Source organism: Gallinula chloropus (genome assembly GCF_964237585.1).
Source record: "Gallinula chloropus genome assembly, chromosome: Z".
NCBI lineage: Eukaryota > Metazoa > Chordata > Aves > Gruiformes > Rallidae > Gallinula > Gallinula chloropus.
The window spans coordinates 76,038,237-76,059,420 of record NC_140089.1 but is presented as its reverse complement, the minus strand read 5'-3'; the positions used below and the strand labels follow the sequence as shown (position 1 = coordinate 76,059,420).

Below are 21,184 nucleotides of genomic sequence, written 5' to 3'. Positions count from 1 at the left end.
TGCTAAATATACCTTTTTATAACTATCTTTCTATTGGGGACAGGTTTCAGGAGGAGAAGATGAAATTCAGCAGCTGCAAAAGGCTTTGCTAGATTATCTGGATGAGAACACAGAAACTGATGCATCATTAGTGGTAAATTTCAGCTTTCTGGTGTCAAGTGTACATAAAGATAATTTCAGTAACATGTCATGAACAAAATTATTTTCAGTTATGCATATTTGTGCTTCAATTAAATTGTCATCCTAACATGCTGCTGGTTTTATTGATCAAAGTATTGTTCATACATTAGATTCACTTAATTTCATTACAAATCTGTTAATTTTCCTCTTCTGTATCTGTTGCTTTTCTTTTCTGTGCACTGTGCTCCATTTCTGCAGTTTTCTCGGAAGTTTTATATAGCTCAGTGGTTCCGTGATACAACTATGGAGACAGAGAAAGCAATTAAATCTCAGAAGGATGAGGATTCATCTGAAGGAAGTCATCATGCAAAAGATGTTGAGACCACAGGACAAATCATGCACAGAGCAGAAAGTCGCAAAAAGTTTCTTCGCGGCATCATTAAAACTGCACCATCTCAGTTCAGTACATTGAAGTATGTTTCAGTACCCCTTATTTCTCTATTAACCGCACGTTTGATTTTTAAAGTAGTTTCTATTAAAGATCATAATTAACATGTGGAATTTGTTGCAGGATGAATTCTGATACTGTGGACTACGAAGATGCATGTTTGATTGTTCGTTACTTGGCCTCTATGAGGCCGTTTGCCCAGAGCTTTGATATTTATTTGACACAGGTAAACAATGTGAGAAGTCTTAGTGTGTTGAAGCATTGTTTCTGGTTCTGAACTCTTACATGGTAGTACACCATATCTGTTCATTATTGAGCACAGGTATTTAATAGGCTATGATAACACCATATGCCTTTCATATTCTGTGTGGATGACATAAGCGATAAAGTGACTTTTTGTTTCATGCATTTCATATGTACGTACAGTATTTTATTTGTCCAAAATCATAATTGGGTGTACACAGCAAGAAGATAATTACAAAATGTTGACTTAATTTTCACAGTTTCTGTAAGATATGTGCTCATTTGAGTTTAGTATGATATGAAAACACAAGACAGCTTGGTCAGCTCCTTTCAGTGCACATTTCTGTTAATTTAGAAGATGTTGTTAGGGCAGTGTCATTTATTTGCTGCAAAGAGTTAGTGAGAAGAGCATTTTGGTATGCCTGCATTTATGAATTTCAGTACTAGTTTATGTTGCTTTACTTACATTGATCTGCATACAGAGCCATTCTTAAAATTGTAGTGCCCAAATTCAGTTCTCCTGTTAAAAGATCTATCGTGAATGCCACAACTGAAAGACACTAGATTTTAAAATGAAGGGACTTAAGGTGAACATACAGACCATGTGTATATATTATCTGGAACAGTCTTAGACACATGACAAATGCTAGTAAAAACACGTGCTCAGTTTTCAGTAAAAGGTGACATCACGTGCATGCACCTTTTTACTGTCTGAGAAGATAGATTCCATTTTTAGTAGACAGAGACTCTTATTTTAGTAAAATTTTTTGCATGTTGTTCTGCTACATCTTTGACTGTTAAATGTTGTTCGCTACCTTCCCAAAGCAATTGAACCTTTCTTTTTGTTCTGTTACTAGATTCTGCGTGTACTTGGTGAAAATGCAATTGCTGTTCGAACAAAAGCCATGAAGTGTTTGTCTGAGGTTGTTGCTGTAGACCCCAGTATTCTAGCCAGGGTAAAAAAGAAATTATCCATCATAAACAGACGTTCTTTTGTCATGTTTGTAATTAATCTTCATTTCTTATTTTGAATCTGTGTTTCATTTGTTCTTTTTAGCTGGATATGCAACGAGGAGTTCATGGACGGTTAATGGATAACTCCACTAGTGTTCGAGAAGCAGCTGTGGAGCTGCTTGGCCGATTTGTGCTCTGTCGTCCTCAGCTTGCTGAGCAGTATTATGACATGCTGATTGAAAGGATATTGGTACGGTGGCTTGTGATATTTATGATAAAATAAGTTACATTGGAGAACTTGTTTTTAACTATTTTTTAATAATAGGGAACGATGATCCCAAGAATATTATCTTACTGTTTTAATGGGGAGCATCGTATTTTAAGACTTTGTACAATGCATCTCTTATTTCCCATGAAACTTTGTTACACCAAAATATAAACATATACAGGAAGTGGTACTGCATCAGAACTGGGATTATATTTCTTTTGAATCCATTATTTAGCCACATCTCTGACGTCTCAGATAAGATTCATTGAGCGAAGTTCAGTAGTGTGGTGATGAAGGAAGATCTACCACACAGTGTTCTAAAGATGTAATTTGTAATCACAAAGGGGAAAACCAAATAAACCTATTTTGCTTTTCCTTGCTATTTTCAGTGTTTATTAGACTTTTGTAGAAAAAGTGATGGGTTTTTTTGGGGTATTCAGATAAAATTGTGTTAATTTAACTGAAAGATAATACTAGCTCTTGGCATCCATCAGATTTTTAGTTAAATATCATTTGCTATAGTTACATGATAAAACATGCTTGTGAAACGTTTTAGAGATAAATAGCTTTAGGTGCCAATGAGCATGCATGAAGCAGTTCATGCTGATACTCAGATTCAGCAGGTTTTGAAAAATGTGGTAAGTGAAGTTCCTTATCCATTAACTTAGATGAAGCCTAGGAATGTGGAAAGGATTGCTGTTTGTATCTTATGCATACACTTTATCTAAAAGCTTTTGAAGTGTTACAGTCCAGATCTACAAAGAATCTGGTATGTTCCTCAAAGTGGTTAAAGCGTCATCCCATCTAGCTTGTAAACTCCTTAATTAAGGAGTGGAATTATACATTCGCAACATCGTGAACTCTTAGATGAGAGGGTATGAATGAAGGAAGAGTTGCAGCATTCTGGGGATTCTGCCAGAACCTTTATAACGGTTGCAAATAAAGTTATGGTGACCTTTTGTATAAATGCACTCCAGAATATTTTAGCTACCTTTTCTAAATAAATTTTGCAAGGCAGATTGGATGATCTTCAGATATGAAGTCATATTATACATAAATTAAGTAATCTTTCTTATTTGTTTTCAAGTGAATAATGTTTTTTCTATTGACAGGATACTGGTATCAGTGTCAGAAAAAGAGTCATAAAGATACTTAGGGATATCTGCATTGAACAACCAACATTTCCCAAAATTACAGAGATGTGTGTGAAAATGATTCGGAGAGTCAATGATGAAGAAGGCATTAAGGTAGAATGAAACATATAATTCACAATTTTAATTACTGTTATTTTAGTGTTTCTGCATTTTGACAAAAAAATTACTGCATTGCTCCTTTATAATATTTAAGACTTTTATTTACTTTTAATTTTTGAGAGCAAATATCTTAGCTTTCCAGAATGCTCACTGACCTGTTTTCTTTCTTTTTGGTCTTCTACTTTCTTGAAGTTCTTGCTGACTATCAAACGATTTTTAAAATTTACTTAGTTATAGAGATTTTTTTCCTTCTTGCAAGGGTGTCTCTGGTACTTCTCTTTTCTAACATGTAAAATCAACATATAAATTTTAAGTCAAAGTAAGGTACTTGGTGTTAATATATGTCATATTTCTAAGTTCTGCATATAAAAATACTAAGCATTCATCTGTAATAATTTTGCATTAATTCTGAATGTTCAATGGATCAGTTATTCCCCTTAAAATGATACTTAAGGGATCATAATCTACTCTGCCATGTATACACGGAAGGGCACAAAACTGAGATTAAGTCATAAACCTGACAATGGCTTTGTTTGATTTGCCAGATAATTTAAAAATCTTTGGGAAATTAAGAACACATCTATAATAATTGCAGCAGGATTTGAAATCTGCAGGCTTAAAGCTGCAGCATGTATTTTTGCCACTTGACACACATTAATCTCAGGTGGCTTACTGAGAAGTTAGTCAAGAAGCAGATGAACAGCTGGACCCAGAGTGCTGCTGGAGATGAGAATGATCTTGTTCTCTCTCCAGCTTCCCCTCACTCACCTTTCTAATAACGTCAGAAAAAATGAGACATCTTCAATATATTTTAATGTTCCAATGAATAAGGAGAGCTTCTTACAACTGTATGCCTTATAAGTAATTTTGGAATAATATTGTACATTTTATTCTATTTTTTTCCTCCATACAAAAAACTTTGGAAAGAAAAATGCTTCCAGTGGGTGGGTGGTGAGATATAGCTTCTCTTTCCCTCCTTGTCGCAGGTGCTTTGAAAACACTAAAGTAACTGATACCTGCTGTTGATTCTGCTGTAGAAATCATAATCTTGTGTTCAGCTGTCAGCTTCTCAGGGTAGTGTGTTTTCTTGAGGAATGCAAATTAATGCAGGATTTTTTTGTAGCATCAGTTCCCAGTGATCATTTTGCTGAAGCTTGCTTTAGAGGTCAGTATAGCTTCTGTAATAATAGATCTGGGTCTGTCTCAGTTAACATTTCCTTCAACAGTCTCACATTAAATAATTAAATGGCATGCATCATGAACAAATCTATTGCATGGATATATTAGATAGAATACCAGTGTACTAAGATAAGTTTGTTTATTTCTGCTAATATTTTTTTTTCCTTTCAGAAATTAGTAAACGAGACATTCCAGAAGCTGTGGTTTACTCCAACTCCACACCATGACAAAGAAGCAATGACAAGGAAAATATTAAATATCACTGATGTGGTATGTTGAACAAATTTGTGTGCAAGATTTGGTTAAGTTTTTTTGTATCTTTGAAATATCATCTGTAGTTTTTTTAGAATACAGTAACTTGTCAAATGGTTTTCTTTTTGTATCTCCTGGGATTGAATATTATTAATCATTGGAACATGGGAAACTGTAAATATTCACTAATCTGGGAGTGATAACTGGGAGCACACTATTGAAATAGTATAAAATACTTGTTCATTAGAAACGCAACAAATTGCTATTGTATTTGACACTCTCCAGGAATTGCTAGTAGGAGCATATAGTTAAACCTAACCAAAATGTCTCATATTTGTGCTTTAATCAGTACAAAATTATACCTAAAACCAAACATAAGAGCCAGGAATCTCCAGTAAACCATGTAAGCTTTGTGTTTTATGGAATACAAATTCCATGTCACTTAAATGGTGAGAACTATCTGTAGTGAAATAATTTTTAATCAGATTCCTTTTATATTAGCCAATGTATTCTCAAAAATATTTTCAGGTTGCAGCTTGTAGAGATACAGGGTATGACTGGTTTGAACAGCTTCTTCAAAATGTAAGTAGTGAATTTTGAATGTATGGTACAATCATTGTTAGAACTCTGACATTTCTTTTAGTATTTAAACACACAGAAGGGGTACTGCAAGAGCAATCCTTCATAGTAGACAAATTCAAATCATGGATTATAAACATTTATCTTCACTGGTGCAATATTCTTTGTCTCTGACACCAGTTCGTGATCTATTTTAAAATACTTCTTGGAGGGGTTTTGTTTGGCTCATTTTTAGTTTTATAGTCTGTTCAGCACTGAGTGGCATAAGTATCTTAGATGTGAACTTCATTAATCTGAAGTGAGGCGTCTAGTGTAATATACATTTTTTTAAATGGTAGATAAGTGACTCCAGAGTATGGGTTTAGTTCTACATTATAGTTTATTCTAATTTTCTAAAAATTGAGCTTGCTTTTGATTTTGCATTAGCCTGAAGTTCTGTGAAAGTAGGTAGAAAAGTAAGCCAGAGCCTCTAAATGCCTGGGCTGAAGAAAAGGTGATAGTGTGGTCGTCTTAGATGTTAAAAGATTTTCCCATTACAATTTCAGTACTGGAAATCATAAACAAGACGACTAACTGATTAACATGTTAATGAAATTATGTTTTGTCTTCATTTGATATTATTGCTTAGTGTCAAAAACTATCCTTTTCAATTTGCTCTCTATTCCTAAGCTTTTAAAAGCCTCTTAACTGCTACTGGTTACTGATGGCAAATATGCCAACATTATTGGTTTTTGCATTACTTCATTAAGCAGAATGTTACCTTCCATCCCAATGCAAAAATGAGTAGACATTTTCTCTTCTGTTGTTCTTTTTTTTTTTTAATTATGGTTAAATTTTCTTCTGTTGCATTTTGATTGTTTTTTCACTTCCTTTAACATTTTCTTCACCATGTACCTTTTATGGAGAAGTTAAATAAATACTTTTACAGTGTAAAATTCTTATGTATCTAGTAATTGTTATAAAACCAGCATGTACCCAATGTAAATGAATGCACCCTTAATACTAAATAACTTTCTGTTTCATCTGCTACAGCTGTTAAAGTCAGAAGAGGATGCCTCATATAAACCTGTGAAGAAAGCCTGTACTCAGCTTGTTGATAATTTGGTTGAGCACATTCTTAAATATGAAGAGTCTTTATCAGGTAACACTATTTGCAGCCCATTAGCTAAACTCCTTTAAATAACAGTGGTTGTTCAAATTACTGTTGCAAAAAGTTAGCTACAGAATTCCTGTTACAAAACTAATGGTAATTAATTATTGTTTTAAAGTCCATTATGAAATTATGATGATAATAATGCTTCCCTAATTTTCACTAGCTAACCACAAGTGCAGAACTAATTTTAAATTAGCTTGTTCAAACTTTTAGATCACTAAAACCAAAACAAACATGGTAAGTTTTATTCGCATCAGTGTATTATACAGTTGTAACTGTAATCATTGTCTTGGTCAGTGTTCTGTGTGGTTTTACAATATGTAGTTTAAAGGCTAGTGGTATCCTTGAAGCATCTCTGTTTCATTTTTCAATATTTTGTCATCACATAGAAATGTTAAAATAATGTATTCTCATTTCTAATCTAATAAGAATATTCTGTCTTGATCTTGAAAGAGGTGCGCTGAAAGAGATACACGAATTATTTTTAAGCCATATGTTTTTCATTGCTCAAACATTTCTTGGACTGGATAACCTTTTATTATTTTCTGATCTTTTGCAGATTCTGACAACAAAGGTGTGAATTCTGGTCGCTTGGTTGCTTGCATAACCACTTTGTTCTTGTTCAGCAAAATCAGGCCCCAGTTAATGGTCAAACATGCCATGACCATGCAGCCATACCTGACCACTAAATGTAGCGTAAGTAGAGAAAATCAATCTTTTTTTCTTTTCCCCACATAATTAAGCATGAAAATGAATGGCTGTTTTGTGTACTTGATGAAATTGGAGGTAGGAAAAGAAAAAATTTTAGTTGCATTTTTATTTCATGGACATGATAGCTTCTGAAGATACTTGGTCCTTTTGAAGATCTATGTAGCTTCTAAGATGCTGTTCCTCACCTTTTTTCCCAGTTCAGCCTCAGGGTGTTCTCTAGGCACTTCTACAACAGACTTACAGAGCTGCTTCTGAGCAAACAATACAGGAAAGGGTTATCAAATTACTTGCTGCAACCCATTTAGTGGGTTACATCAGTTTTGCATTTACACAGGTTGAGATGAATTTTGGAATTACCACTGTCAGCTTGAATGTGTTAAATAGCTTGATAACATTTGGGAGCTATCTTATACTGGTTATTGAGCTTAATTTGACAAAGAAAGTCAACTTCTAGCAGGATGTATTTTTAATAGATAAATGTTTTCCAAAAATCCTTCACTTCAAATGTAGGTATTTATTTTTTTCTTCCACAGTCATGGTAATACATACCAGTAATAATTTAATGTTATTTCTACATTTGTGGACATTATTACCCATTTTGTGTAAGGCACACTGAGTCATAGCGCCACTTCATTTTGTTGCTTGTTTTTTGTTTCCAGGTGTAATGTGTTCTCTAGTGTGCATGTTTCAGTAAGAGTTCCTAGATTTATTGTAGGCCTTAAAATTATTAGGACCAAAAAGTTTTCAGGTGTGTCACAGCCTTGATGAGAGGTGAACTGCTTGTACAGATTTATTTTTCTTTCTAGAAGTACCATGGAAAACAGAACTAGCTTTCATAATACTGTGCAGTTTAAAAGCAGGTGTAAATCACAAATACTTCTTTACATCTTTAGCAACTATGCTTAATATGCACCAATATCCAGAAATCCCTGCTCATTTGCATGAGCTGGGATTTCTGGATATTAGTGCATATTAATAATACTTAGCTTATAGGTAACACATCCAGAAATATTAAATGCTATAAATTTTGTTGTTTCAGACCCAGAATGATTTCATGGTGATCTGCAATGTCGCAAAAATCTTAGAGCTTGTAGTGCCACTAATGGAGCACCCAAGTGAGACCTTTCTGGCCACTATTGAGGAAGACCTCATGAAACTCATCATCAAATACGGCATGACGGTAGGCTTTTAATTGCTACTATTCAGTTGATTCCATTTCACATTGGGAAACATATGGTTTTGACTTAAAGAAAGTGTGTCCTACGAAGATAACTTCTGAGCCATGAAAAATCAGTCTGCTTGGTTTGCTGGAGTTTGTATGTGTTGTTCCTGTATTTTAACAAGTTTGAGCAGGTTTTCAGAGCAGACTAGGGGATGGACATTATGTCCATAAGATTGCTAGTTTTAGTTCAGCATAGCTTTTTCCTATATAATTTCACAAAACACTCAATACCATTTGGGGTTTTTTCATCCTAGGTGGTTCAGCATTGTGTGAGCTGTCTTGGGGCTGTTGTGAACAAGGTCACCCAGAATTATAAATTTGTCTGGGCCTGTTTTAATAGATATTATGGTAAGTAAAATCACAACATGTAACAGTCACTTTTCAGTTTTTTGCTAGAAGTCTTATGGATAGACCATCATCAAAACTCTTATTTTACTGTAGGTGCACTTTCAAAATTAAAAAGCCAACATCAAGAAGACCCCAACAATACAATACTTACTGCCAATAAACCAGCACTCCTTAGATCACTTTTCACAGTTGGAGCACTGTGTCGGCATTTTGATTTTGATCAAGAAGATTTTAAGGGCAACAGTAAGGTAAAATAACTTGTATTGTTCTCCATGTCTTAGTTATATTGAATGTTCCACTTTAATTTGAAAGCATATTATTCCTAGTCCTTCAAAGCCGTATAATCTTTCATAATGCACATGGTATGCCTTTTTGGTTTTTAAATACCTGGTTTTACAAAGGCTATGCAGTAAGATTGTGTTTCTCCTTTTCTTTTTGGCATTTGTACTTTTTATAGGTGATCAAAAAATATCTATCTCATCTTCAGATAGCTATTATTTTTGTTTTCATTTCCTCAGGTTAACATTAAGGATAAAGTGCTTGAACTGCTGATGTATTTCACAAAGCATTCAGATGAAGAAGTACAGACAAAAGCCATTATTGGCCTTGGTAAGAAAGATTAATAGTTTTTATTGTTCTGCTATAGTAAAAATGCATGCTTATCAATCAGAATTAATTTGTTTGGGTAGTAGCAAGGGAGTTTTATTTGAGAACTGGCTATAGAGAATTTGTCAAAAGGTTGCTAGTCCTGAAGCAGAGTGGATGCTTTTGACAGTCAGTGCCTTTTGAGGCAGACCAAGTCTTGAACTGCAACAGACTTCTGAAGTATTGGAGGCATTTCTTTCTCCACATGCAAGTGTGTTGCAACATCAGATCCTTTTTTTCAGTCCTCAGTTATGGTTAAAGAACAAGTGAAAAAGTGCTGAGAAACCTTTCAACTAAATATTATAAGTGCAGGACCAGATACTCTGTAGAATTCAAGTCAACACTGGTCATTTATACCAACTGGGTGATGCTTTGTATTTTTGAGATCATGTATCTTAGATATTATATTTTGTTTGGAGATTTCTAAATTTTTAAATAGGTAGTTCATTGTTTTGCAGTAGAACATGAACTGCCATTCAGTAGTTTGTATCACATTCGTTTGGGTAATGACAGTAACTGTACATGTGAGAGAATTTAATTTGGGCAGATATCCCTTGTTTCTGAATGAGTTCAGTGTATGTTTATGGCTTAGTCTAAGGAAAGACTTCAGGCATGTGTAGCTTGCATTGTGTAGTTAAACAGTGGTCAAGAATATGTATGTTGCTTTTTTAGGTGGCTTCTTAGATATTCTACTTTACTTCAGGCTAGGGAGGGCTCCAAGGATAAGGACCAAGACTGAATCTTGATTTCATATTGTTTGAGAAACCATTTAAGATAGATGAGTGGGATGGACTTCAGAGCTGCATCTGTTGCAGGAGCAATGCTACAATTTTGTGGAGTGGTTGAAGTTTTTCTAGGCATTACATTGAGATATACAGCACTTACTGTGGTCCAGTCTAATTTAATTGTCCTTTACAGAATATTGCATGTGGGAAAGGGGCTGCCTTCCTAGTCATAGACATGATTGCTTTGCTCATGGATATAGAGAATGTTTTATTTGCCACAAGCATTGCTGAATTACAGACTGAACTGTGATCGGTTTGGGGAAGTAGGGAAAAGAAGAATGGCTTTTCAGATATTTTTTTTTCCTCCTTCTGTAAGGATATCAGGTTCTATTTGAATTAGACCTCAGACAACTGTTTTCAGTGATATATTGATCTCACCTAAGTACTGGTTCCATTTTGAGGGTAACTGTTGGATGTATGGAGATTTGGTAGGCAGTGCAAAGTTCCACCTTACAGTCTGGTAATAGAGCAAAGTTGTCAAAGATCATTCAGTGTAAATGTGCAGCAATTAGGTCAAACAAATGAGCAAGCTAATTCAACATTTATACACTGTGAAGGCTTCATGTGAAGAATGTGTGCTTTCCTACTGGCAATTACTAATGTTTTGTTTCAGAAAGGACACTCAATAGGTTTTGCCATTGCTGTTGTCGCTGCTGTTCATGGATTAATCTAACCATAAGGTTAATTGTTACAGTTGTACTTATCTTCCAGATATGTATTTGCAAGACAGGTTGAGGATATAAAATGGGATAGGAAATTTAGCTAAACTTCTGTGTACCTAATGGACAATATCTGTCTTAGCCATGTTCAGTGCCTATTGACTCTTAACAGGGTGAAATCAAAGGTATGAAGTGGTGTGAGAGCAGCCCTGACATGTAAAGTCAGTCCTTAAAAAACACAGTAGGGGCCTTTTTTTCACCTCCTATGACAAATTCTTACACTAAGTAAGGTTTCTTCCATGCATACAAAAGATGGAAAAATAAGAATTTCCCTGAGAATACTGGTGGTTTAGAGTCCTTTAAGTGACTGAAGGAAAAAAGAATTTATATGCATGTGCTTTTTAGTTTTAAAATTAACCATAAGAAATGGGTTAGACTTGCTCGGATATGATAAACTTACAAATATCAATCTAAACTTGTATAAGGTGCACAGTTATTCCACATACTTTGAACACAGTCATCACTCCCTTTTCTTTTTCTTCTCTTCCACTCCACCTTACCTGCTTCTCTCTGTTTCTTGTTCTGAGGCTGAAATGAGATCTTAAACATCATGAGGTCTTGTCCTGGACTTAGCCTTTACCTATGCTGTCTTTTCTTTGTGTGTGTATGGAGTCAGTTTTAAAAACTTCACTCAGTGTTCCCTTCATTACAGCTATTTCTATACATTGCTTTTACATCATTTTATTTGCTGTCATTTTCCCCTCTCATTCTTGTTTTATGTTCATATGTTTTCTCTGTTTTCATTCAGAATCTTATTTTCATGTCGTCATAAAAATACATTTACTGTCTGCTTTTCGTAAAGATGAAATTTAAAATGTGATGTTACATTATGCTTTTACACAATACTCTGTAAGAATTTGTCAGCAGCCCTTCTCAATCTACATATCTGATCTATATTTGTATATACTGTAACAATTTTGGAAAAGATTCATGAAATACAGACTAAGAACAAGCTGTTCCATGCCAAGGGTAAGGCTACAGCTAAAACCAGTTCTATAGTGTATGTATTCCAACAGATACAGTTTTGGGAATGCTTCAGATAATTTTCAAAAGAAGACCTTAATAGGTATATGAGTAATTACAGTGAGAGGTATAATTTTTACTATGTTCACTGTTGTGTTTTTTTCCTTTTAAGATTTTATTTTTAAATATTTGTGATATTTATCAGTTTTTCTGTGTTTGTCCTGCTTCCATGTAAGCAACTCTTTGATTTCAGCGAATGTTTTTCTCCAAATGTACTGGAAAATCAATGGGAAATTTTTAGTAATGTTCCTCAGTTGTACTTGTGAGAGCTCCTAGTCATCAGATGTAGGCCACTACAATGGACACACTTCCAGACCTGTATAACTCTTCCTGCACAAAGCTGCTGTGCATCAACAAGCCATCTTTATCCATCAGTCATGGGTAGTGGGACTGTCATGGCTAACAGAACTCTTTATTGAGCTAGAGATGACATTGGTACAGAACAATACTGTTTGTACTAGAACTGTGTTGTTGGGAGGAGATAAATTTCATATCTCTGTTTTGAAGAAAGGATTAAAAGCAGAAATACAGTTGCTGGATGGCAATAATGGAAATTATTTCCCCTTTATTTCCCACCATTAGGATTTGCATTTATACAACACCCAAGTTTAATGTTTGAACAGGAAGTGAAGACTCTCTACAACAGCATTCTTTCAGATAAGACCTGTTCTGTAAACTTAAAAATCCAGGTATTGAAAAACCTCCAGACCTACTTGCAGGAGGAGGATACACGTATGCAGCAGGCAGACAGAGACTGTAAGTGTTGAATTATTCTGTGCTAATACGGCTTGCAAAACCCAGCTTTACTGCATACAATTTTCTGTTTATGTGAGCTACATCACTTAAGATTGTTCTAAGATCAGTAATATTATATCCAAAGTAGCTTAGAATAATTTTCAAAAATTTATTATCTACCCAGTTATATTCACATAGTGGGTATATATTATTTACTTTCAAGATGTATAAATCCTGAAAGCAATACAGAAAGCTTAGCTGCTGTAATTATGGTAGTTATAATTCTTATTAAAATCTCCTCTAGGGTTAAGTTGTGGATAGAGAATACTAAATACAACATAAGAAATTTTGAAAATTTAAAGACCTTTCTTTAAGTTAAAATCATGTCTCCATTTTTTTGATGTGTATTTACCATCAGAATGTTCTACGTTTCATGAGATCATAAACCCATTTTAGGACAGCTGAAATATGTATGTATTGTAAAACTCAAAGATAGCATGCATTAAGTAATGGACAAGTAAATTATTATAGTGTGATGGGTGTGCTATTGTTTTTGTTCTTCTTACAGGGAAAAAAGTAGCAAAACAGGAAGACCTGAAAGAAATGGGTGATATTTCCTCAGGGATGAGTAGTTCCATCATGCAGCTGTATCTCAAACAGGTCCTTGAGGCTTTCTTTCATACCCAGTCCAGTGTACGCCACTTTGCTCTAAATGTCATTGCACTGACATTAAACCAGGGTCTCATCCATCCTGTTCAGGTATGGTAGGCTTTTATCAAGGGAGTTTTTGTTATTTGGGTTTTTATTGGTTTTCATACTTGCCACCTAATGTCCAGTTTTCCTCTTCCAGCTATGGTGCAGTAATTTCTTCTTGCAGCAAATGGTCTTTACAGAAAGCACATTGTGGAAATCTGTTTTATGTTGTTTAGCTAGTGAGATTCCAAATGTTGTATGTTCTGTTTTTGTAAAGAGCTACCCAGTGCCTACAGCATGTACAAATCCACACTGGAGCATATTTCTGTTATAAATTTCAGGTGTATACCCAGCTGTTTTCTTCATTTGATTCTTTATGACGGAAAATTTGTCAGCTTGCCTCTACCTCAGTCCCCATGTCCTCCAAAACACTATGGAATTCCAGTGTCAGAACTGCAGTCGTCATTTCCATTATTCTTGCTTACATAATGTTTTTGTAATTATTATTTATAATGCAGCCATTGTGCATGTTTGGTCATAAGTGGCAGTCAGGTGTTTTTTTTAATGGAATTTTTTGTAGTGTAAATTGACTTTAGAGTGTGAGAGAACAGGGAACACTACCTGAAACCTCATTTATAATGCTGGTATCTCATGTATTTTGTACTGTTTGCTTGCAAAAAATAGTAGTAAGTTGCACAGAGCTTTGTATGCTAGTTTCTACAGTAGTGAGAGTATAACAGGAACAGCAGTGTAGTAGAAGAACAAAGAGTGAAAAAGAGGAGGTACATTGACTCTGAATAATCATTTTGTTTGTTTTTCAAGTGTGTGCCATACTTAATTGCTATGGGCACAGATCCAGAGCCCTCTATGCGAAATAAAGCTGACCAGCAGTTGGTGGAAATAGACAAAAAATATGCTGGGTTCATTCATGTAAGTAATTCTAATCTATCATTTTATAAAATACTGTTAAGTTCTTTAGAAGTTTAACGTCTGAATATGTCTCAGCTGCAGAAGAGGAGTCACAGAATCACTAGGTTGGAAAAGACCTTCGAGATCATGGCGTCCAACCATACCTGTCCTCTACTAAACCATATCCCTGAGCACCTCATCTACCCATCTTTTAAATACATATAAATTAGCAAATAACTATAAGCAGTTCTAAAGGTGATCTTGATATTTTTCCCTGTTTGGAGATTTCTGTTCTTAGAAATAGAAAGGATGTAATAGTTTGAATCATCTCTCCCAGTCCAGAATTCCATTTAACTTCTAATTCACAGCAGTATTTTCATCACTGAATAATATTTAAAGCATTTATTTGGTAAGAGGTAAGGATGTTTTCACAATGCTAGGACTACGAATAGAGATCCACACAGCTGCCTGCTCATTAAAGCAAAAGAGGAGGGGGAGAAGTGGGGGGGTGGGGGTGAGGGAAGGGAAGGGAAAAGGAAGGGGCAAATAACAACCCAAAACCAAGAAACCAAAAGCCCATGGGTTGGGATAAGGATATTTTACTAGAATAGCAGAAAGATAAAATATAACAATGCCAACAGGACTTTAGAGCAAAAAATCTATGAAGCTGTTGATACACAATGCAGTTTCTCACCGAACCCACAGCTCAGGCCGTGCCACCCACAGCCATCCCGGAACCCGACCGTCCCCCGAAAACCGCGCGTCCTGGAGCCGCCCCCTCCTCCTCCCACCAGCCCCCCTTTATACTGAGCATGACGTAATTGGCATGGAATACTCTCTTTGGCCAGTCTGGATCACCTGTTCTGGCTTCATCCCCTCCTTTCTCATGAATAGAGAAATTTGAAGAGCTGAGACAGTCCTTGACTGACAGCAACTAAAACCATCAGGGTGTTATCAGCACGGCTTTCATTTTAACTCTCAAACACAGCATTCCATCCGCTGCTACAAAAGAAGTTAACTCCATCCTGATCGAAACCAGGACAAATGCCTTGAAAAATTAGGTCCTTAGTGCACATGCCTTGATGCCTTAAAATTCTAATACTTTATAAATAGTAATGTAAGCAGAAGGAGCATAGGGGGCTTTTTAGGTCTGAGGGATCTTGCTGAATGGAAAACCTGATGGCTAAGTGAGGACTTTTGTAGCTGTGGTATAGTGCAGATAATTCTGAATGAGATCTGAAACTGACCTGCAGCACCTACTTGTACCAGAAGGCCCCAGTTGAGGTTTGGTATGTGTACTACTACATTGTGGGATGCACCATATCTGTGTGTATTCCACTGCAACAGGAGCATTGCATTGTTGATGGAATCCAGACAGATACACCTGATCTAATAGGTAAAGACCAGCAGATGAAATCTGCTATATAAGCAGCTGAGATTTCAGACAGTGTTTAGATGAAGAGCTACATTTGCTGAACAGCAGCAGAAGTGGTATGAGGAGATTTGGATATGCAGCTTAACTGGAGATTCAGTTTGTTCTCAAACTAAAGCAGGAGCTTTGAAGTAAGTAAAGTCAGCTGGAAATCACAGGATACATGCAAACATCTCCCCACCCTCTCTGTTTAATAGACCAATTACAGGTGATATCAAGCATACACATCTGGTAAAATATTCTGATCCTGTACGAAAACATTTCTGTATTCTTGAAAATTGTTTAAATTTGAATTTGTCTGTAGTGGGTAAACAGATGAGCTGCATGTTTCTAACAGAATTTGCAGTGAAAACAGTTCACAAAGATGTTCTGCTCTCTGCCACAAGTTCTGTTTTAATCTGCTTGCCAACCCAAAAGGTAGTATCACCTCAAACTTCAGAGAGCATCCACTTAAAAGGAAAAAAACCCCTGCTTTGAAAGCCATGATTTAAATAAAAATAAATACAATTTCCATTTCAGATGAAAGCAGTGGCTGGTATGAAGATGTCTTACCAGGTACAACAGGCGATTAATAACTCCCCAAAAGATCCTGTAAGAGGTTTTAGACACGATGAATCATCCAGTGCATTATGTTCACACTTGTACTCCATGATCCGAGGCAACCGTCAACACAGACGAGCGTTTCTAATTTCTTTACTCAACCTCTTTGATGATACTGCAGTAAGCATCACATTTCCTTTACCTAAAATAAAGTAGCCTAAATTCCCCTTTTACAATGTATTTTATTATATAATTATTGATAACTTAATTTTTGATGTACTTTGCAATATTACTTATACAATAGAATGCATTTGTTACTTCTGCATCATTCTGTAGCTTTCTATGCCCAGTTACGTACTTTTTTTTTTTAACTTCCAGAAAACAGAGGTGAATATGCTTTTGTACATTGCAGACAATCTAGCCTGTTTTCCTTATCAAACGCAGGAAGAGCCACTATTTATAATGCATCATATAGACATTACGCTATCAGTTTCTGGTAGCAACCTACTACAGTCATTTAAAGAGGTATGTGCATTTATGTTTTAGTATATTTATTATGGTGGCAACATAAGCTTCTCTGTAATTTGGCTGATCAGTATTTTTACTTTGTAACAAGTAGTTCAAAATAAACAACACTTTATTTCCTGGCCTGCATGTGGTAAACACCAGTTAGGAAACATTGCTGCTTATATTTAAAAAGAACAATGAATTTTGAGATCTTCACGTGAAAATAGATCATTCCCTGTTATGGCTGAATTAACTGCATGTATCTAGAAGCACGTGAACCCAGAATCATAATGAAATGCTAGTTTAGTGTGGTTGCTGTATAATTTCCATAATAAAATCCAGTTGGCTGTTTGTTTTGTTGTCAAGTAGCTAATGGGTAGTTGTATGTGTTCTGCCTGAGAGACCTTAAATGCATTGTTTGTTGCAAGAATACAGTGTACAATATGCCTCTTATTCCGGTATTATATAAGAACCACCTGGTATCTGTTCTTATGGCAATACACAACCCTGTAAGAAAAATGCCTCTGCTTCTTAAAGGCTTGAGTGTCTTCATTTCCTGGACAGCCGTACAGTAGAGGGCGCAAACTGTCAGGAAGAAAACTCATTTCTAGCATGTTCTGTCTGACTTAACAAGTACATGCCAGCATATGCCTAGGAAGTACACTGCTTTGACTCCTCATCCTACCAAAGTAAATTTTTAATCTGCTAGAAAGAGACAGCATGTTCTTCAGACTGGGGACCCATGTGAAACACCCAGGACAGAAAGAATAAGATCCTAGTGACATCTTTAAGTTCTGTGTTGTGAAAATTCATACTTTGTGCAGTAATAATGCATGTTTGAAATTCTGTATTCTACAAAGAGTAAACCTGATCATTACTAATACTGTGTATGATCACTGGAGGATTTCTCTGGTCAGTGTAATTAGTGTCATTAAATTTTAAGAGACAAGGATTAAACCAACTTGGACTTGTCTGTGCCAAAGTACGTAAGGAAATCAATGTGTTGCCTAGAAAAGTTATCCAGGTGAAAGAAAAACTAGTTTTTCTTCCAGGTTTCTTTTATTTGGCTTTCTGCCACTTTTTACTGTCACTGCTAACAAACTTCAGCAGTCTTTTAAGCATAACATGCCAATAGAATACTTGTTGCATCAGTTCCTTCTGTACATGCCTGGCAAAATGTGTGGGTTCTGGATCAAGTTTTCAGCATATTTTTGCCGTAAATAATTCCAATTTTCGGTATTGAGTTATAAATTAATAACATTGCTTAGGGAATTCTTGCTAATTTAAGCTAGTAATGATTTTGGAAAGATTTTTAGAAACTTAAACACTGCTACTTACTCTGACTTTTGAATGTGTATTAACTTCTCTGTCTTGTAGTCTATGGTGAAAGACAAAAAAAAGGAAAGAAAACCTTCATCAGATGAGGAGACTGAGAGTGACAGTAACAGTGGTAGTGAGAGCGAAAGTGAGGAGGAAGCATCTAAGCCTCGGAGGTTACGGAAACGAGTAGACTCTGATTCAGATTCTGATGAAGAAAATGATATAAATGCTGTGATGAAATGTCTACCTGAAAATTCAGCTCCATTAATTGAATTTGCAAATGTCTCCCAAGGCATATTATTACTTTTGATGCTGAAGCAGCATTTAAAGAACCTCTGTGGATTCTCTGATAGGTAAGGATATCTACATAATAGGCCATCTTGTTATCTAGTGAGTTCTTTGTAAAGATTACATTTCCCAGGTTTGTTTTGGTTTTATTCTTGGTTTTTTAAAGTTGATTTTAATTAATTGTTTCAGCAGTGGATTTGTGTAGGAGAAAAAATGTAACTATGACCAGTTAAATGTTAGAAAAAGCAGTGATTTCATTTCTTACCAGGATGTCTAATGTGTATGGAATGATTATAACTACTTATATTGAAGATTTGAAAAGTTTTTCCTTGAAATTACTTTGGACTTTTGTTAAAACCTCCTTCCATTTGTTTCCTTTAAACAGTAAAATTCAGAAATACTCTCCATCTGAATCTGCAAAAGTTTATGATAAAGCGATAAACAGGAAGACAGGAGTGCATTTCCATCCAAAACAAACTCTGGATTTTTTGCGGAGTGATATGGCTAATTCCAAGATCACTGAAGAAGTGAAGAGGAGTATAGTTAAACAGTACTTAGATGTAAGTAAAGTTGCTTTGCAGAAGACCTGAAATCTTTCCAACCTAGGCAATGCAGTATAAACTTGAAAGTAGACGCTGAGGTATTGGATGAGCATTTCACCGCTTCTTTTCAGGATGTTTAGCAGGACTGTTTTTCAAAAACATCTAATACATTTAAACACAATAGGAATGAATTTCACCTGAAGGATATTCATCTTTATGGAGTGTTTTCTAATGTCTGTATCCATCTTGTATACTTCTTCACTTTATCCAGTGAAGAAGACTGGATCTCGTGTATTTACTTCCACCCTGTGAATCTTTAAAGATCAGGTAGAGGAAATTTGCAATTTTGGAAACACAGGATTTAAGCTTTTACATATCTATGAAATAAAGTAAAAAAGTTTTTAGAACAAGATGTTAAGCTGTTCAGATTTGAAATTGTCTGCCATTTGTTTTACCCTGTTTATTTTCCTTACCATTTGTTGGATTTTTTTAATTTAACGTAATGTGTTATAAAAGTCTATTCAGTTTTTTTAAAGGGTTTTTTTTTTTTAATAGTTCAAGCTCCTTATGGAACATTTGGATCCTGATGAAGAGGAAGAAGATGGAGAGGTGTCAGCTAGCACAAATGCTCGGAACAAAGCAATTACCTCGCTGCTTGGAGGAGGCAGCCCTAAAAACAATGCAGCTGAGACAGAGGACGATGAAAGTGATGGGGAGGATAGAGGAGGAGGCACTTCAGGGGTGAGGCGGAGGAGGAGTCAACGTATTTCGCAGCGTATTACGTAAAATGATTTTTATGTGCTTATAAATGTCAGTCTATTATATTAAATGTACACCAAGTAATGTAATCCACATGAAAGAAAGCATTTTGTAGATAGAGGTTCTCTACTTAACCGTTTATACAACTTTTGTAGAAAGTTTAACAGAAAAGACAATAAAAAAAAAACAAACTAGAAAATGAGATTTATCCCGTATAAAAAGTTATTAATTTTCCTTTGGAATGTACTGTGTGTTATCCTTTTTATTGTTGCCAAGTTTTTATGTAGCTTTATGATTCATGTGTATATATAATTTTATATATCAATAAGAGATAAAGACACGGGTACAAATTAAGAGTATGTGGTTTTACAAGGATATGTTAACCCCTTGGCGCTGGCGGTCGCGGTGCGTCTCATTGCCGGCAATGGAATGTGTGCCGGGGAATCCCAACTCCCGGCGTCAAGGGATTAAAAGCAATAAAAGCAATAATTTCACTAAAGTTCTTTTGTGTAACACTTGGTCTTTTTTCCCCCCAATGTTTTAGTCATTGAGAAGGTCAAAACGAAATTCAGACTCTACGGAGTTGGCAGCACAGCTGAATGAAAGTGTTGATGTCATGGATGTCATCGCTATTTGCTGTCCAAAGTACAAAGACCGACCACAAATTGCAAGAGTAGTACAGAAAACCAGCAATGGCTTCAGTGTTCAGTGGATGGCAGGCTCCTACAGTGGCTCCTGGACTGAGGCTAAGCGCCGTGATGGCCGCAAACTGGTGCCTTGGGTAGACACTATTAAAGAGTCAGACATTATTTACAAAAAAATTGCTCTAACGAGTGCTAATAAGCTGACTAATAAAGTTGTGCAGACTTTACGATCGCTGTATGCCGCCAAGGATGGAACTTCCAGCTAATGAATTTGTACATGCAGCCAAATTTACAGGAATTGAAATAACAGAAAAACTTGAAATACCAACTTTCTGGCAAAAAAAAAAAAAAAATCAGTTTAATGAAGAGTAAGAATGGAACCTGGGACGCGGGAAAAAAGGAGGAAATGTTTGGTAAACATTTTTGTGGGAGCTTCCTTCGCTGTTGTGCAGCAGAAACTTCTCAGTTCATTTTTACTCCCACTGTATTATAGTTTAACAAAAAAAAATTGTTTATATCTTGAAAAAAAACTTTCTGTTTAAAAAAAATAAACAAGTGAATGTTGGAAATTAGTCTGTTAATGTTCTTAATAAAGTGTTCTTGGAGTTTAACCTAGCAGCGGATGGCTTTCTTTAGCTTAGCCCAGTTTCCAGGGAAGCATTGTTTTTCCAGGCTGTAAAATGGCAGAATCTCCTGGATATATAATTTATTCTGTTGAAGAAAAAAAAAAAAGGAGAAAAAAAAAAGCAAAAAAAAAAAAAAGCATGCAGTATCTATGACCTATCTGCAGGAGGAGTTTTTGTAAATGTAGATTTTGATGTATTAGGTCACCCTGAAATAATACAAGAAAAGGGATCCCCAGCAAATCTGGTGGAACGAATACTGCAATAAATTTTTTTACTTCTCTTTGTTA

At 35.5% G+C, this 21,184-nt stretch overlaps 1 protein-coding gene across 2 annotated transcripts in view; it reads left to right on the top strand.

Annotated features, from left to right (window-relative positions):
• NIPBL (NIPBL cohesin loading factor) overlaps positions 1–21,184 on the top strand; it is a 91,820-nt gene extending 70,636 nt beyond the window's left edge. For both annotated transcript variants that reach the window (XM_084277870.1, XM_084277871.1), the window contains exons 25-47: positions 44–133; positions 379–593; positions 692–794; positions 1,669–1,767; positions 1,869–2,015; positions 3,146–3,280; positions 4,637–4,735; positions 5,246–5,299; positions 6,329–6,437; positions 7,009–7,145; positions 8,200–8,340; positions 8,637–8,730; positions 8,824–8,978; positions 9,249–9,339; positions 12,485–12,658; positions 13,206–13,396; positions 14,153–14,260; positions 16,191–16,391; positions 16,590–16,736; positions 18,096–18,391; positions 18,712–18,886; positions 19,424–19,609; positions 20,172–21,184. In XM_084277870.1, the coding sequence (XP_084133996.1) occupies positions 44–133; positions 379–593; positions 692–794; positions 1,669–1,767; positions 1,869–2,015; positions 3,146–3,280; positions 4,637–4,735; positions 5,246–5,299; positions 6,329–6,437; positions 7,009–7,145; positions 8,200–8,340; positions 8,637–8,730; positions 8,824–8,978; positions 9,249–9,339; positions 12,485–12,658; positions 13,206–13,396; positions 14,153–14,260; positions 16,191–16,391; positions 16,590–16,736; positions 18,096–18,391; positions 18,712–18,886; positions 19,424–19,609; positions 20,172–20,537 (3,513 nt within the window). In that variant the 3' untranslated portion in view covers positions 20,538–21,184. The remainder of the gene's footprint in view (positions 1–43; positions 134–378; positions 594–691; positions 795–1,668; positions 1,768–1,868; positions 2,016–3,145; positions 3,281–4,636; positions 4,736–5,245; positions 5,300–6,328; positions 6,438–7,008; positions 7,146–8,199; positions 8,341–8,636; positions 8,731–8,823; positions 8,979–9,248; positions 9,340–12,484; positions 12,659–13,205; positions 13,397–14,152; positions 14,261–16,190; positions 16,392–16,589; positions 16,737–18,095; positions 18,392–18,711; positions 18,887–19,423; positions 19,610–20,171) is intronic.